The sequence below is a fragment of the Vespa crabro genome, chromosome 8, assembly GCF_910589235.1.
Source record: "Vespa crabro chromosome 8, iyVesCrab1.2, whole genome shotgun sequence".
Classification (NCBI taxonomy): domain Eukaryota; kingdom Metazoa; phylum Arthropoda; class Insecta; order Hymenoptera; family Vespidae; genus Vespa; species Vespa crabro.
Genome location: NC_060962.1, coordinates 5205239 through 5219408, shown reverse-complemented (window position 1 = coordinate 5219408; position 14170 = coordinate 5205239). Strand labels below are relative to the sequence as shown.

The 14170-nt window shown below is 25.3% G+C and overlaps 4 protein-coding genes and 1 long non-coding RNA gene across 8 annotated transcripts; 3 read left to right on the top strand and 2 right to left on the bottom strand.

Moving 5' to 3' along the window:
• Positions 1-206: 206 nt before the first annotated feature.
• LOC124425930 (ribonuclease P protein subunit p30) lies at positions 207-1933 on the top strand. Of its 2 annotated transcripts, XM_046967016.1 has the most exons (8): positions 207-240; positions 329-547; positions 656-873; positions 961-1029; positions 1089-1289; positions 1366-1433; positions 1544-1623; positions 1736-1933. In XM_046967016.1, the coding sequence occupies exons 2-8, from the start codon at positions 448-450 to the stop codon at positions 1843-1845; spliced, it is 846 nt and encodes a 281-aa protein (XP_046822972.1). In that variant the 5' UTR covers positions 207-240; positions 329-447; the 3' UTR covers positions 1846-1933. The 2 variants fall into 2 exon arrangements, with proteins under 2 accessions (XP_046822972.1, XP_046822971.1); XM_046967015.1 differs by lacking the exon at positions 207-240 and having other exon boundaries at positions 247-547.
• Positions 1934-2666: 733 nt separating this feature from the next.
• Positions 2667-5092, top strand: LOC124426076 (sugar transporter SWEET1). Its single transcript, XM_046967352.1, has 6 exons — positions 2667-2976; positions 3165-3242; positions 3566-3689; positions 4413-4568; positions 4647-4766; positions 4852-5092. The coding sequence occupies exons 1-6, from the start codon at positions 2900-2902 to the stop codon at positions 4963-4965; spliced, it is 669 nt and encodes a 222-aa protein (XP_046823308.1). The 5' UTR covers positions 2667-2899; the 3' UTR covers positions 4966-5092.
• On the bottom strand, positions 4852-5484 carry LOC124426078. 2 transcript variants are annotated; one of them, XR_006942643.1, is made up of 2 exons: positions 5213-5484; positions 4852-4944 (listed from the first exon to the last, which is right to left on the bottom strand). It is a non-coding gene; the product is annotated as an uncharacterized LOC124426078 (long non-coding RNA). The 2 variants fall into 2 exon arrangements; XR_006942644.1 differs by having other exon boundaries at positions 5089-5226.
• Positions 5485-5876: 392 nt separating this feature from the next.
• On the top strand, positions 5877-7587 carry LOC124426077 (MICOS complex subunit Mic10-like). Its single transcript, XM_046967353.1, has 5 exons — positions 5877-5971; positions 6743-6773; positions 6861-7044; positions 7156-7203; positions 7325-7587. The coding sequence occupies exons 3-5, from the start codon at positions 6969-6971 to the stop codon at positions 7453-7455; spliced, it is 255 nt and encodes an 84-aa protein (XP_046823309.1). The 5' UTR covers positions 5877-5971; positions 6743-6773; positions 6861-6968; the 3' UTR covers positions 7456-7587.
• A 2185-nt stretch (positions 7588-9772) lies between these two features.
• Positions 9773-14007, bottom strand: LOC124426096 (dnaJ homolog subfamily C member 16). Of its 2 annotated transcripts, none has more exons than XM_046967381.1 (12): positions 13537-14007; positions 13342-13408; positions 12887-13080; positions 12509-12789; positions 12230-12420; positions 11739-12073; positions 11348-11651; positions 11069-11217; positions 10744-10968; positions 10399-10612; positions 10187-10294; positions 9773-10086 (listed from the first exon to the last, which is right to left on the bottom strand). In XM_046967381.1, exons 1-12 carry the CDS (start codon positions 13788-13790, stop codon positions 9958-9960), a joined length of 2451 nt encoding a protein of 816 aa, XP_046823337.1. In that variant the 5' UTR covers positions 13791-14007; the 3' UTR covers positions 9773-9957. The 2 variants fall into 2 exon arrangements, with proteins under 2 accessions (XP_046823337.1, XP_046823338.1); XM_046967382.1 differs by having other exon boundaries at positions 12887-13070; positions 13537-13611.
• Between the last annotated feature and the right edge of the window lie 163 nt (positions 14008-14170).

Genomic DNA, 14170 nt, shown 5'->3' with positions numbered 1-14170 from the left:
GAGATCAACTAATGTCATATGGAAAAAAGATGAAGTCGAGATTGAATCCTCCAATCCTAACGCAATACAAATAGAATTGAAGTTTTTGATTGGTCACAGGAATATATCGTTTCCAAGACCAATCAAATTACAGTGCGACAATTTTGCTTACATATCGATCAATGTTCATTGGTCGAATAGCAAAAAATATTTAACTGTATATATATATATATATTTTATTGGATTGTATTCATAGAACACGTGCGTATGATATGTGTACATTTGTAGTTTATCAAATATTATCTTATTTAATATTAACTTTTATTTATCAAAATAACAATATTCTTAGGTGATGTTTGAAACGTGATGTTGAATATACTTTTTGTTAAAAGTATTTACAATTGTTTAATTTTAATAAATTCTCACGAAATTATATTTAAATAAACAATATTCATAGATATTGCAAATATGGATGTGAAATTAAGTGATGGGTATTTTGATTTATGCATAAATGCAACGAAAGATAATATGCCAAATTTGCGTAGTATTTTATTAAGGTTATGTCAAAGTAAGTTATCATTGTTTATGTTATTTTTTACTCATAACCTCTATTATGATATAAATATTATCATTAATATAAATGAATTTTTAATCATAACAATGTAATATGTACTAGTGGGATTTAGGACAGTGGCAATCAATCAAACCATTGATGATAGTATTTTTGATACCGATAAAAAGAAGAAAAAGAAAAAATCAGAGAACAATGAAAGCTCAATTATGGTTCCTAATCCCCTTGATATAGATGATTTAGTAAAAGAATTTAAAGACAAACTTCGCATTTTTAATAGGCTTACATTTATTTATTCTGATCCATTAAAAACTCACATATTGGTAAATGTTATATTATGTTCAAATTTTATGAAATAATATATACATTGTTTATGAGGTACAATCCATTTCAAAGTAGTTTATTTTCAGAACCATTGCAATAATTTGAAAAAGTTTCATTTATATTCTGTGATACCAAAAACAAAAGCAGCACTTCAGGTAACTGCATTTAATTATATCTATCAATCTATATTCTAACTAATTCAAATAATTTGTAGTTTGCATGTTCGCAACTGAATACAGATATCATTACCATAAATGCATCCTGTACTGGATTTAAAATGAATAGAAAACTTTATTTACAAGCTGTAGAAAGAGATGTACATTTTGAAATACAATATACAGATGTATTAAATCCAGAACAACGGAAAGTTTCTATTCATCATGCTCATTTATTTTATGTATATGGAAAAAGCAAGGTAGGTTACATATATATATAAAGTTTTTTATTTGTTATGTCAAAATCAATTAAGAATTTTATTAATTCTTTTTTAGAATATAATAATATCAAGTGGGGCAAGTAATGTTATGGAAATCAGAAATCCTTATGATATCATAAACTTGTATCCTTTGAAATAACTTAATTAACAATTCAAACATTTTATTTAATATTTTTTTATATTACAAATATTGTTCCTGATCTTTATTAAAAAATATTATACAACCAAAACAGGGGAGCTTTATTAGGATTAAATGAAGTTAAATCTAAAGCAGCTATTCTATACCAATCCAAACACCTACTTTTGAGAGCAGGCAAGAGAACTTTCATATGAAATACAATATACTAAATTAATTTATTTAAATTAATTATAGTTATAATATATTCAATTTTCTCTTTAAACATTATTTTATAAAAACTTTTCAGAAAGACGACGTTATGGTAAAGTTTTTGCAATAAGGATAGAAGAAAAGTTAGAAGAAAAGTTAGAAGAAGACAATCACAGTGAATCAAATGCAAAAAAGCTAAAGTTATGAGTACTGTAAATATCACTGAATGTATATCAACATATTTAAACTAATATTTCATTCAAAAAAATAAAATCTATTTATTTTTCTTTTTTCATATCTATTTTTTAATTATTATCAATCCTATCCGATTTGAAATGATTTTAAATGATGTATCTTTACTTGTAATAATATAATGATACTTACAAATATCGACGTAACATCTTTCATATTTTATCGTTAAAGATGTATGCAATAAAAATTGATAAGAATAGATAGAAAGATAAAGGCTTTTTTAATTTAACAAAAGATAATTCTTTTATAATACCGATATATATATTATTATTATTATACTAGTATTAGTGGTAGTAGTAACAGTAATAATAATAAAATAAATTGAGAAAGTCATGTAGGAGAAATTACAAAAAATAATAGCATTGAGATTCTATCTCATAGATAATGTGAGAAAACTAAGTCACATGTTTTGATTTTTTATTACAGTAATATATAATATATAACTATATTCACTAATTATTATTTTCTATAAAATACTCAAAACTTTATTCTTTTTTGTCGCAAATTTATATAATAATAATTATATTCTTTATTCACTATATTCATTATTCTTATTATTCGATATGTTATATCGTAAAAAAAAAGAAAAAGAATGCGTACCGGCATTCGTATCGTATATATCTGATAACGGATTACTGCGAAACGCATGTCATTATTAAAAAAGAATACAAATATGGGAGATAAAAGTACGCGAGTTTAAAATAATAATAAATTAATACTCTATTAAAAATTAACCCTATTGTTATGTTGCCTGTAGGGAAATATAACCTATCAATGTTATTCATACACCGATGGGCGCATGGTGGCGACAGTATTCCCTTGTTGTGCTTATAGTTCGTTTTTTATCTGTATTTGTCACTGAAGTTACACGCACTTCAAAACGAAAGGTTATTCTGATTGAGAGATCGTTCTGTATGGATATATCGTAGATTGACTTTGATCGGGCATAATACTGTGATCACGTAAAATAAAAAATAGAAGAGAGTGACCTTAACAAAACTTAGAAAACATGGTTCTAGATGATTATAAAGATATTGTTGGTACATGCGCTGCAATTACAACAATAGGACATATGTTATCAGGAACGTGAGTTAATAATGAAAAAAAAAAAAAAAGAAAAAAAAAAAGAAAAATAACGTAATATATGCAATCAATATTAATCGAAGCTGACATGTTCAATGACATGTTCAGATAAACACGTGACAATTACATGCTAATGATTTTAATTATAGAAAATGTAAGAATAAATTAAATTATTAAATATTTGATTGCAGTGTAATATGCAAGGACATTCACAAAAAAAAATCCTCAGAGAGCTTCGATCCTATGCCCTTTTTGGGTGGCGTAGGAATGTAAGTGTACAATCTTATTCAAAAAAAAAAAAACTAAAGATTTTAAATTTTATGCTTATAATAATTAAATTATATTTCAAACGTGTATGCTTTTATTTTTACTATTAAAAATTTTGCTTTTAATATTAATATATACTATTGATGAAAATTTGTTATAACATTTTTATTTTTAAATTTGTTAGCTTTTTTACAAATCTTTTTTTTTTTTAATTATATCCTTACATTTTGTTTTATAATATTTGTAGAAAATTAGTTAAAATATTAATTTGCAATTATTGACAAAATTAGTTAAAATAATATATAAAAATTAAGATTCTTTGTAGGTCTATATTAATGCTTCGCTATGCCTGGATGCTTGGTGACCCTACTATGATTAAAGTTAATGTTTTTGGATTAATAGCAAATACTGTATATATGGCTGTGTATTGCTATTATTCTCCAAATATGGTATGATTCTATGTTTTATTAATATAAATAATCTTTCATGCTGTTTTAAATTCATATATGTATTATTAACAATATTATTACTTTTAATTTAATGTATAATTGAAGAGATTTTCTGTTTGTTTAAATGATTATTTAAAATGATAAGAGAAATTTATTGGAACTTAACAAAATATTAATTTTTACTAATTGCAAGCTTATTTTTTCACGCATTATATTTAAATATAGTTTCAATATGATCTATAAAGTAGAAAGATGATATATTTAACAATATATTATATATATTCCAATATGTATAATTAGGAAATTTTTGCATAGACTGTCATTTCTTTATAGATCATAATATGAGATGGATTGCAATTGTCCTGACATAGTAAAGTAATTATATAACCATGCAATCATTTCTCAATCAATGAATCCGGATATGTTTCATTATATCCTATATTAGCTAGTTCGATATTTGTTTATTTATCTTATTCTATCATGTATTAATATTAATGTTATTGTAATATTTTGAACTTGTTTGGACGCTGCTTTCATTTTTTAAAAAATGGAAAATGTTTCTACAAAACTTATTTGGAAAATTACTGATAAATATCATTTTATACACCATCGTACAACGTACATCATATTGTTAGAATTATATAAAATCTGTTTATGTAACGACCACCTTTCAGATAAACAAAATAATATGAGAATTTTTCTCTTCTGTGATAATTTTTATAGAAAGATACGCTTGCTTTAATAAGTAAAGCAGTGATTTTTATAGCAGTATTTCTCGCGTATACTCAAGTGGAGCATCCTGACAAAGTTGAATACAGATATGGTATAATTACAACTGTATTACTTCTATTTTTAATAGCATCTCCTCTTATACATCTTGTAAGTATAAACTAAAATGAATATACGATAGTTTATAATATCAAATATCCTCATATTCTTATTTATTTATATCTACAGAGAAAAATTATAGAGACAAAAGATACGTCAATTCTTCCATTTCCACTTATTGTTATGGGCACCGCAGTATCATTTCAATGGTTGTTATATGGACTTATTATAAATAATGTTTTTGTGATTGTAAGTATAATCATAACTTTATAAGGGATAATTCATTTTTTCAATGCTTAAAGAATACAAATATTTCAACTGAATTATGTTAAAGTTTCAGAACTCAGTTGGTTTTGTTCTGTCAGTGGCTCAGTTGTCATTATTTGTTATTTTCCCTTCAAAGTCTTCGAAAACTCCAGTGCCAACTCTAGAGAAAAAAAAGGATTGATAGCATTATCACAATAGTTTTTAAAATTACATAACACATGTGTTACGTTATGTACAAAAATAGAAATACTAATGTTTAAATGTAACAAAGGTATAAGGAAAATTTCAATAAAATATTACATACGAAATCGTTTGTGTAAAAATTATAAGTATTTTGTTGTCTCGTAAAAATGTTAAAATATTAAGTGATAAGTTATCTATTTGCCAAATTTATCATATGATTAATTATTTTGGGTATACTTAAGTACTTTGTTGTTCTATATTAATGTACTATTTTTGTTTGAAGGTTATTCATCAAACAAATTTCTTAATCGGTTTACGCCAACAATGAGTCCGACGATGGATAAAAGTAAATTCCTTTTTTTACAGACGACGAATAAAAATAGATTCCTATTATGGATCGTAAAAATAGATTTTCCGTAAAGTAGATTTTCTTCGCTCCCGACTGATGGTAAAATAGATTCTTATTTTGACCATCAGTCGATAAAGTATTGGAATCTTATACTAAAATTATTTTAAGTTTCTCGTAAGTTTCCATCTTTTTTGTATTTTAAACGAATATACTATTATTTAAATATTAACTTATTGTACTTCGTGTACATTAAAGATTATTTAAATAATTATAAAATTATCGAAAGTATTAATTTATTAGTTTTCACGTTTAGAAAGAGAAAATTTCGATGTGTACACGTTGGAATGTAAAAGAAAACAAACTCGGTAATCGTTCAAGTTAATGAACAGCGCGTATATAAGTCGATATTACACGCGGACAACAATCTCGAGATAAAAATTTTTAAATATTAGAATTTTAAATTAAATTTACTCTAAGTTACTGGCGCGTTACAATCTTTGGTGACATTGAACATGAATTTTTTTATTTTTGCCATAAAATCATCTGTTCAAAGAGTGACCGAGTAAACCTCTCTGTGCGATCATCGTGATTTATTTGTGTATTGGAATGGTTCAGAAAATCTGAACATCAGTTATATACGTGTACAAATAAGCAGGTAATCGCTACTTCACATTACAAACATATCCCGTTCAATGTAATACAAAAATCAGTAGTGGGACTATTTCTTCTCTTTTGTTTGCAAATTTCAAGAGGCACCATATTACTAAACTTTTTCTTCGCGGAAAATGTTGAAAATAGTATTTATGCCTATAATGACAACAGACGAAATTCTTGATCAATTCTGATGGACAAGATCTCACTTTAAAGACGAGAATTTCGATGTAGGACTTAACGTTAACGAATTTTTGAAAAAGCTTTTTATTCGTACATAAATTATTCTCGAAAAGATGCCATTTTTTAATACGATTAAAAAAAAAAAAAAAAAAGCTTTTTCAAAAATTCGAAAAAGCGAGGTCTTAAATTAAACTTTAATCTTTAAAATGAGATTTTGTTGATCAAATGCGATTAAGATTACGTTTATTCTCATTATTAGCGTAAACCATTATAAAACCAGCACTATCGAATAGCCTTAACAAACACTCTTTTAAAAAAGTATAATCTAGTATATGGTTTATTTTTTTTTTTTTTCTTTTGTTAGATGCACTATTATTTTTACTACATACAACAATTTTTGTCTCGCACTAACTCGATTCTATTGAGCTTGTAGTTTATATTTTGTTTATACCTGTCGCTAAAGTCACATATGCTACAAGCGAAAAGTGGTGAATAGCCGTAATCTTTAATATTATTCAACATTTACATATCTGAAATAAATTCGACAGTTCAACTAATAAGAATGCTTCATTTCTAAACGTTTTAATTTCAGTAAATGCCGTATATAATGGCGCTGCAATGAGGTATGATTTTATCTAGTTGCACGTTCACTAAATTGTCTTTAAAATAATAATTCTTGTGATAAAAGAATTTTGATTTCTATTTAACAGAAAATAGGATATGGAATTAAGGCCTTTGTAAACAAGAATTAAGCCAATTTATTAATAAATATTAAACGAACTATATAACATAATCTCTGTCACTGTAAAAACGGAAAAATGGCTGCTACGTGGTCCAAAGATGACATTGGACGAAAATGGGATCGCTGCTTTGCAGACACCCTACTGAAATTAAGTAATAAATTGTTTACTATTATCTTTGTTTAATATGTATTTAAAAAAGAAAAATAGAAAAGAAAATTGTATTATTTATGGATTTTCATGATTATGTTATATCAATTTTTAGGTTGTGGAATAACCATTGGTGGAATAGTTTCTCTATTTTTTTTCAGGAGTAAGATATATTTATTTACTAATACTTGAATACTTATTACATAAATTTAACGGTAGATTTAATATATATCATTATCCATATAAGTACATTTACTTAATCTTTTTTTTATGTTTGTATATAGGAAGAATGTGGCCAGTAATAATTGGTGCTGGGTTTGGATTAGGTACGGCATATTCTGAATGTGAACGGGAAATTAATACATTTTCAAATCAATATGAACTTGAAAGTAAATGTGAAGGAAAGAAAAAGTAGTACATAGAAAATGTTTTAGTGAACTAAAACATTCATTTCATTGCTTATATGCCCTAGTACATTTGTAAAGTAGCTACATCTATAATTCATTTAAATCTAACATTGTATAGAATAAAATTCAATTGTACTTTATCATTAATGATTTAAAATATTATTTTTCAATTATAATTTAACAGATTTTGTTAAAATATAAATATTTTTTTTTTCCATACATTGATCATAGAGAAAAAAAATTATTTAAATATCTAATATTTTCATTAATGAAATATTATTTTAAATGATGGGTAATTATTTAATAATATGAGACACCCATAATGAAAGATTATCGTAAAATCAAAAAATAGTAATACTATTATTCAAAGAACTATAGTAATAAATCATATTAAACATAATAATAAATTATAAAACTTCTATTATAAAACTGCATCATACTTTTCCTATTATATAACAAGCAATAGAAAAATAATATTACAGTTATAATCATGATATAATTTTTCTATTACAATTAAGGAAATATATTTATGAATGTTTAAAAATCTACGTTCTATCAATTCTATTGATAATTATTTTGATTATATAAATACTGGGTAAATGACAAATAATAAGTCACAAAATTTAAGGTAACACAATGTTAATTATTTTTGTTAGTACAAGATCAGATGTATTAGTTTTCATATTAATTGATCTACATAATCGCCATTATTTTTATCATTTTTATGGTGCATGTAAATACGTTTTTGTTTTTTTTTTTTTTTTTTTAATTAAATAAATCTTATAATTTTATAAGAATTGATCAATGTTTACTACGAATTAGTATATTAAAAAAATTCACTTTACAAGAATTTTAACAGAAACTGCACAAATATATTAGTGATTAATAATTAGATTATTAATTCTTTCCCCTCATAGGTATATATATATATATATATATATATATAGTATCTCTTCAGTTAGAATTATTTTTGTTTGGACAATGGTGTGTGTTAATACAGTACAATAAAAAATGCTGTTTACAACTCACTTTCTAAACAAAAGTAAAGAATAAGTACACGTATTAGACTAAAACAAGAAAGAATTAACTAAAAATTTGTAAATTTTGATCAATGTTTCAAACAGTTTGAAATAAATTAAAGTGCAAGTTCAACTAGTCATAACGTGGATATTACACATACTTCTATGAGAAATTTATAAGTACATCTTATTTTAATTTATAAATATTTCATTTAATTTCTATTAAAGACATAAATAAGTCTATTACTTTTAAGTATTCCGTCTCAGTATAAAATTTCATGAAAATTATTATTACATATAATTTTATTTTATGCTTTTGTTGTATAAAAAGGATATGGATATTAAAAATTATCAGAGAAGCCAAATGTAGTAAAAATTTGCATATTTCCGTTGGCATTTTTTTTTGTGTAGTAAAATAAAAGGAAAAAAATATTTTATGAAATAATTAGGATTTATAAATAAAGCAGTACTCATTGTTTAAATTATTAATATCCAAATGTAATAGGTAAAATATTTAAAAAACATCTATCAGTGGTATCATAATATAATAGATACTCAGCTTAGATAGTAACAATGATATGTAAAAGGACGCATTTAATTTACTTATTATTCATTTCAACTAAAATTATTTTAAAAAAGCCCAAAAAAAAAGAAATGGAATGAATTTTGTTTTCAATATATATTATCAAGCTATATGGGAAATGTGCCTTGGATATATAACATTATTATTATTATTACTATTATTATTATTATTATTATTATTATTATTATTATTATTATTATTATTATTATCATTATCATTATTATTATTATTATTAATATTATTATTATTAATATTATTATTATTACTATTATTATTATTATTATTATTATTATTTTTATTGTAGAGTAAGAAATTGGCAATATTAGAAATAGAAATTATATAACATATATATAAAAATTTGATGGACAAGCTATACAATATATAATCTAATAATTCATATAAGACAAAGAATGACTTTTTTAATATAATGGTTATTCTATGTACTTGCATCACAAATTTTCATTAAATAGACAGAATCTTACATTTATATTGCACGATATAAATACTGTTACGTTTTAAATGACATTGACTAGAAATACATTGTACAGATTATCAAGAAATACTAGAATAACCCAAATGAAAATATATAAAGTACATTAAATTGAATAAAGTGCTAATGGTGATTACTATTTTAACTTTCATAATAAGTATTTTCTTTTCTCTTTTCATTTTTTTTCTTTTTTTTTTTTAACAACTCGTAAAGGAGATTCTAAAAATTCTAAATTTCTGTAACTAGTTATTTCATTTAATATGGAGTTAATGCATGTGTATCTTTATACAGGATTTGATCTGTATACACTGATTTAACATTGATCACAGACCTTGCAATGGCATTCAACTTTTTTTGACTAGGTAAACTTTGTTATATTAAGGACATATTCGGATATAAAACGCGTTTTAGCCTTCATTTACTTGGCAGTGAATTCAGGCCAATAATTTATATAATAACGATGTGTTAAACCTTCAAATAATCTATCAAGCCACATAGGTAATCCATCCAGAAGATTTTCATGATATAAAACAGTATCTCCACTTGCCTGTATAGAAATATATCAATCAAAAATATTTATCTAATTTATTAACTTTTTTAAAGCTTTTATATAACAAGATATATAACCATAACATTAATTTGCTTACTTCATCTTGAGAAATATCAGATTCATTGGAACTATCAAAACCAATAAATGCACCTGCCTCTGCATCATCGGTTCTTTGACTAAGTTGTTTAGTTATTCTCTCCATACGCTATGTTTAATAAATATTATTATTATTATTATTATTATTATTATTATTATTATTATTTAATAATGAAAACATAACAAAAGAGAGAATTAAAAATAGACACAAACCTTTGAGCCTTTTCCTTTAATATTCTCTGGATGTTTAGCATGATACATACAGAAATATTTACGATGTCCATTTAAAGATAATACAGTTCCTACACAATTTCTTGCATTTATATTCAGTTCCTTTTGTTCTGGCAAAGTCAATGAAAGGAGTTTCTTATACCAATCAAGACCTTTTTCTAATGACATATGTCCGAACATAAGTGTTTTATTTTTTCTAAAAAATAAAAAATAAGAATTTTGTCATATTTATGTATATAAACATAATATGAAGATTTCGACCTCACATTGATTACACTTTGGTTCACATTAAAATTAAATTAACAATAAATTATATATTTTACATACCTATAAGGCCACACGGCTTTGTGAAAAGCTGGCAGTAACTTTAACCTACTTTGAGCATCTACTAGCAATATAATTGTTCGACAGCCTGGCTTCAAAAGGCGAATAAGTCCATTATATTTTTCAGCACGTAATTCATGTAATCGTAACTGTGGTTGTGACACATTAGAATTAATGTTTTCCTTGTGCTGTGCTTTCTCAGCTTGTACACTTGCTTCTTCTAATTTTCTGTATCCAAAATATCCATATACAATATTTCAATTTTGCACAAATTTATGAATAAATTGAGAAATATCAAAATAATATCTTAAGAATGTATTATACATACACTAGGTATGACATTCCATAACCTGCCGCACCAATCAATACCAAAGTTGCTAATACTGATATTAAAGGTAAAATTTGTTCTTTTGTAAAGCTGTCTGATATATAATCAACAGCTAATAATGCTCTTCCTATAAGTCTATCTACAGTTCCCTATAAAAAAAAAAAAGAAAACAAAACAAAATTACTTTTTTTCACTTTTCTTCTTTTCTTTTTAGTACACTTAATACATATTGTTTTCATTAATGAAACATACAAATATGTAAATATCTGCAATATATACCTGTGCATGCTCATCTGCTAACTCTCCTACTATAGCTGCGTATGGAAGAGCTTCAGAAGCACATAACAACCTTTGTATAGTTTGCTCTAAAGTATGACGTGTTTCATTCCATTGACTTTCATCTTGAGCTGCTTCAAACCATCCCTTAGATAACCATTCATATTTTAAATGATTTGCATCTCTCCTCCATATAATAACAATATGCATTAATGGTTCTAATGGACTGCCTTCACCGGCCGATAAAGCAGAAACAAATTCTGGTTGTGTATCTTTAAATACGTATGTATACCTAACTCGTTCAGTACTGTAAATGACGATCTTATAATGATTCAATAGGGACGTTGATATTTTTATAATAGTTATTTTAATAATTACAAGAATTGTAATTTACCTATAAGACGATTCAAGTGCTGCTTCTCTAAATTTGTGCCTAGCTAAATCATGAACTGCACTATTTTGTTGGGATATTAAAACTGCACATAATCGTTTTCGTGGTCTGAGCCATTCTGGAGGACAAACTGAATCCAACACTGCTTGATTTGACAATCTTGGTAAAACAAGGAACTTATTACTTGCTATTACATTATGCATTGTTTCTGTGGGTATATCTTTCATACTAACAGATGCCATAGGTTTTTCAAAATTTTCATTAAAAAGTAACAAAGTATCTAAGTCACCAGAAATTTTATACTTCGACGTGATCGCCTCTGTTTCTAATTTTCCAATCTGTAATAAAAAAAAATAAAACAAAAAAAAAAATATGATTAAAAATTAAAATTACATATTACTATATTTTTAAATATAGTATATATTTAAATTAATTACTATATATTCAAATAAACAATTTAATTCTACGATATATAATTTCATATAATATATTACCTGTACAAAGCCAAAAGCTACACGTGTTTTATAATAAAATGCCATGAGCAAATAACGCAAACGTGCGGAATCTCTCTTCTCAAATACTAATGCACGTATTCTGTTATCTGCCCAACCGGATAAAAAAGCATCTATGTTGTTAGTATTCACAGTTTGTATTAACTTGTATGGAAACTTATTTCGTAAAAACTCTGTGAAAAAGGAAATAAAAATTATATATATATATACATATATATATTAACCAATCCGTTTTTTAACAATAGTATATCATATACTTACCAACAACTTTCTGAACGCTAAATAACGATTCTTTGTAAACACTAGTACGTCCATCCATCGTAATAACAAGACAAGGAAGAGTATGCATACCAAGTCGTCTAGCCAAAGATGATTCTTTTTCAGCATGAGCTGTAGCTAAACCAACCCCTAGTGGTTCTAATTCATCAATTAAACGTCGCCACGTAGGTTCAACTTGTAAACATGCAAAACACCAATCTGAATAAAATAAAATTAAATATGGTGTCCGAAAAGTCTTTGGTACTATAACATTTTCAAAAGATCTGAAATATATATATATATATATATATATATGATTACATAAAAATAATATTATTTTTTTCTAATTAATATAATTTGTAAAATATAATTATAATATACCTGTAAGTAATACTCATTTTATGAAACAATGCAATATCACGATTTTGATAATGAAATTTAAAATTTCCACTGAATAATTCTTCCAATGGATCTAACATATTTACATGACTGCTTTCTCTCCTCTGTCTAGGAAAGCCTTCCTCAGTTATCCCATGATTATCGAATTTTCTCCTTCTTTCAGGATCTGTAAGAAGCTAAATAAAGTAACATTGTGATAAAAGACGTAATATTTCAGAACTTGTAGATAATGATTATAATAAATGTAATTATATAGAACGCCATGTTAAAAATTTCATAGAAAAGAGAATATTTCCTTTTAAAAAGTTTCACAAATTAAATAGCATTTAATTAATTTTAAATTAATTGAATTATTTAATTAAATTACTTCAATATATTCGATCAATTTTATTACAAATAAGTTCTCAAAATAATGTCATAAATGTGATGCAACCTACCTCATAAGCTTTTGTTATTTCCACAAATTTATTTTCAGCAGCTGGATGATCAGTTTTGTCTGGATGCCTAAACAAAGTTTTACATCTAATTTTAACAATAAATTTTCATTATAATAATAAACAATTTAGATAATAACAATCATTTAGATTTTTTTTTATAATAATAACATTATTACATAAAAATAATGATTTTACCATTCTTTAACAAGATTTTTATATGCCTTTCGAATATCTCGTAAAGTTGCATGCCTTGGAATGCCTAATATTTCATAAGGATTTCCCAAATGTTCCGCACCAACGGTAAAAGGTAACAGTTCACAGACCGCAAAAAGAGTTACCAAAACAATAGAGAATTTCATTAATGGTAATATGCCTCCCACACCTTTTACAGCATAATTCGGCCGTTTATTTATTGATACGAAGGTCATCAAAATATCAATCAATAACATTATGTGTAACGCAATTGCGTATGTGTATAATATGTTCGTCTATGACAATCACTTTATTGTTGAATCGATTTTAGACAAAATTATCACTCCTTTCCTTAAAGAAGTAACCGAACATTTTTGTTGAAACTAGTAATTTATTTCACAAATAAAATGCTGATATCAAAATTACACAATACAGTCATAGAACGACCATATTGACAAATCTTTAAAGGTAATTGCGCATAGAAAGGTTAAGAAGGTAATGGGTCGATGTAATTGGTAGAAATATTCCCAATGGAAATCGTAGTGCGATTACAATTGGTCGATTATATTAAAATTCTAACCAATCCATTTCGTGCGTTACAATATGGATACTTTTCATTTGTTAACAAGTTTTTTGT

Bases quoted from the DNA above. Each gene is read 5' to 3' on its own strand.
- LOC124426096 (XM_046967381.1), bottom strand. From the start codon at position 13,790: ATGTTATTGATTGATATTTTGATGACCTTCGTATCAATAAATAAACGG. The intron at 12,421-12,508 runs GTAAGTATATGA...CCTTTTTCACAG, and splicing joins TAGCGTTCAGAAAGTTGTTG to AGTTTTTACGAAATAAGTTT. The intron at 11,218-11,347 runs GTATATATTGCA...TTTTTTTTATAG, and splicing joins TAGCAGATGAGCATGCACAG to GGAACTGTAGATAGACTTAT.
- LOC124426077 (XM_046967353.1), top strand. From the start codon at position 6,969: ATGGCTGCTACGTGGTCCAAAGATGACATTGGACGAAAATGGGATCGC. The intron at 7,045-7,155 runs GTAATAAATTGT...ATCAATTTTTAG, and splicing joins AGACACCCTACTGAAATTAA to GTTGTGGAATAACCATTGGT. The intron at 7,204-7,324 runs GTAAGATATATT...GTTTGTATATAG, and splicing joins TTCTCTATTTTTTTTCAGGA to GAAGAATGTGGCCAGTAATA.
- LOC124425930 (XM_046967016.1), top strand. From the start codon at position 448: ATGGATGTGAAATTAAGTGATGGGTATTTTGATTTATGCATAAATGCA. The intron at 548-655 runs GTAAGTTATCAT...AATATGTACTAG, and splicing joins TTTATTAAGGTTATGTCAAA to TGGGATTTAGGACAGTGGCA. The intron at 1,290-1,365 runs GTAGGTTACATA...ATTCTTTTTTAG, and splicing joins ATGTATATGGAAAAAGCAAG to AATATAATAATATCAAGTGG.
- LOC124426076 (XM_046967352.1), top strand. From the start codon at position 2,900: ATGGTTCTAGATGATTATAAAGATATTGTTGGTACATGCGCTGCAATT. The intron at 2,977-3,164 runs GTGAGTTAATAA...ATTTGATTGCAG, and splicing joins GGACATATGTTATCAGGAAC to TGTAATATGCAAGGACATTC. The intron at 3,690-4,412 runs GTATGATTCTAT...TAATTTTTATAG, and splicing joins GCTATTATTCTCCAAATATG to AAAGATACGCTTGCTTTAAT.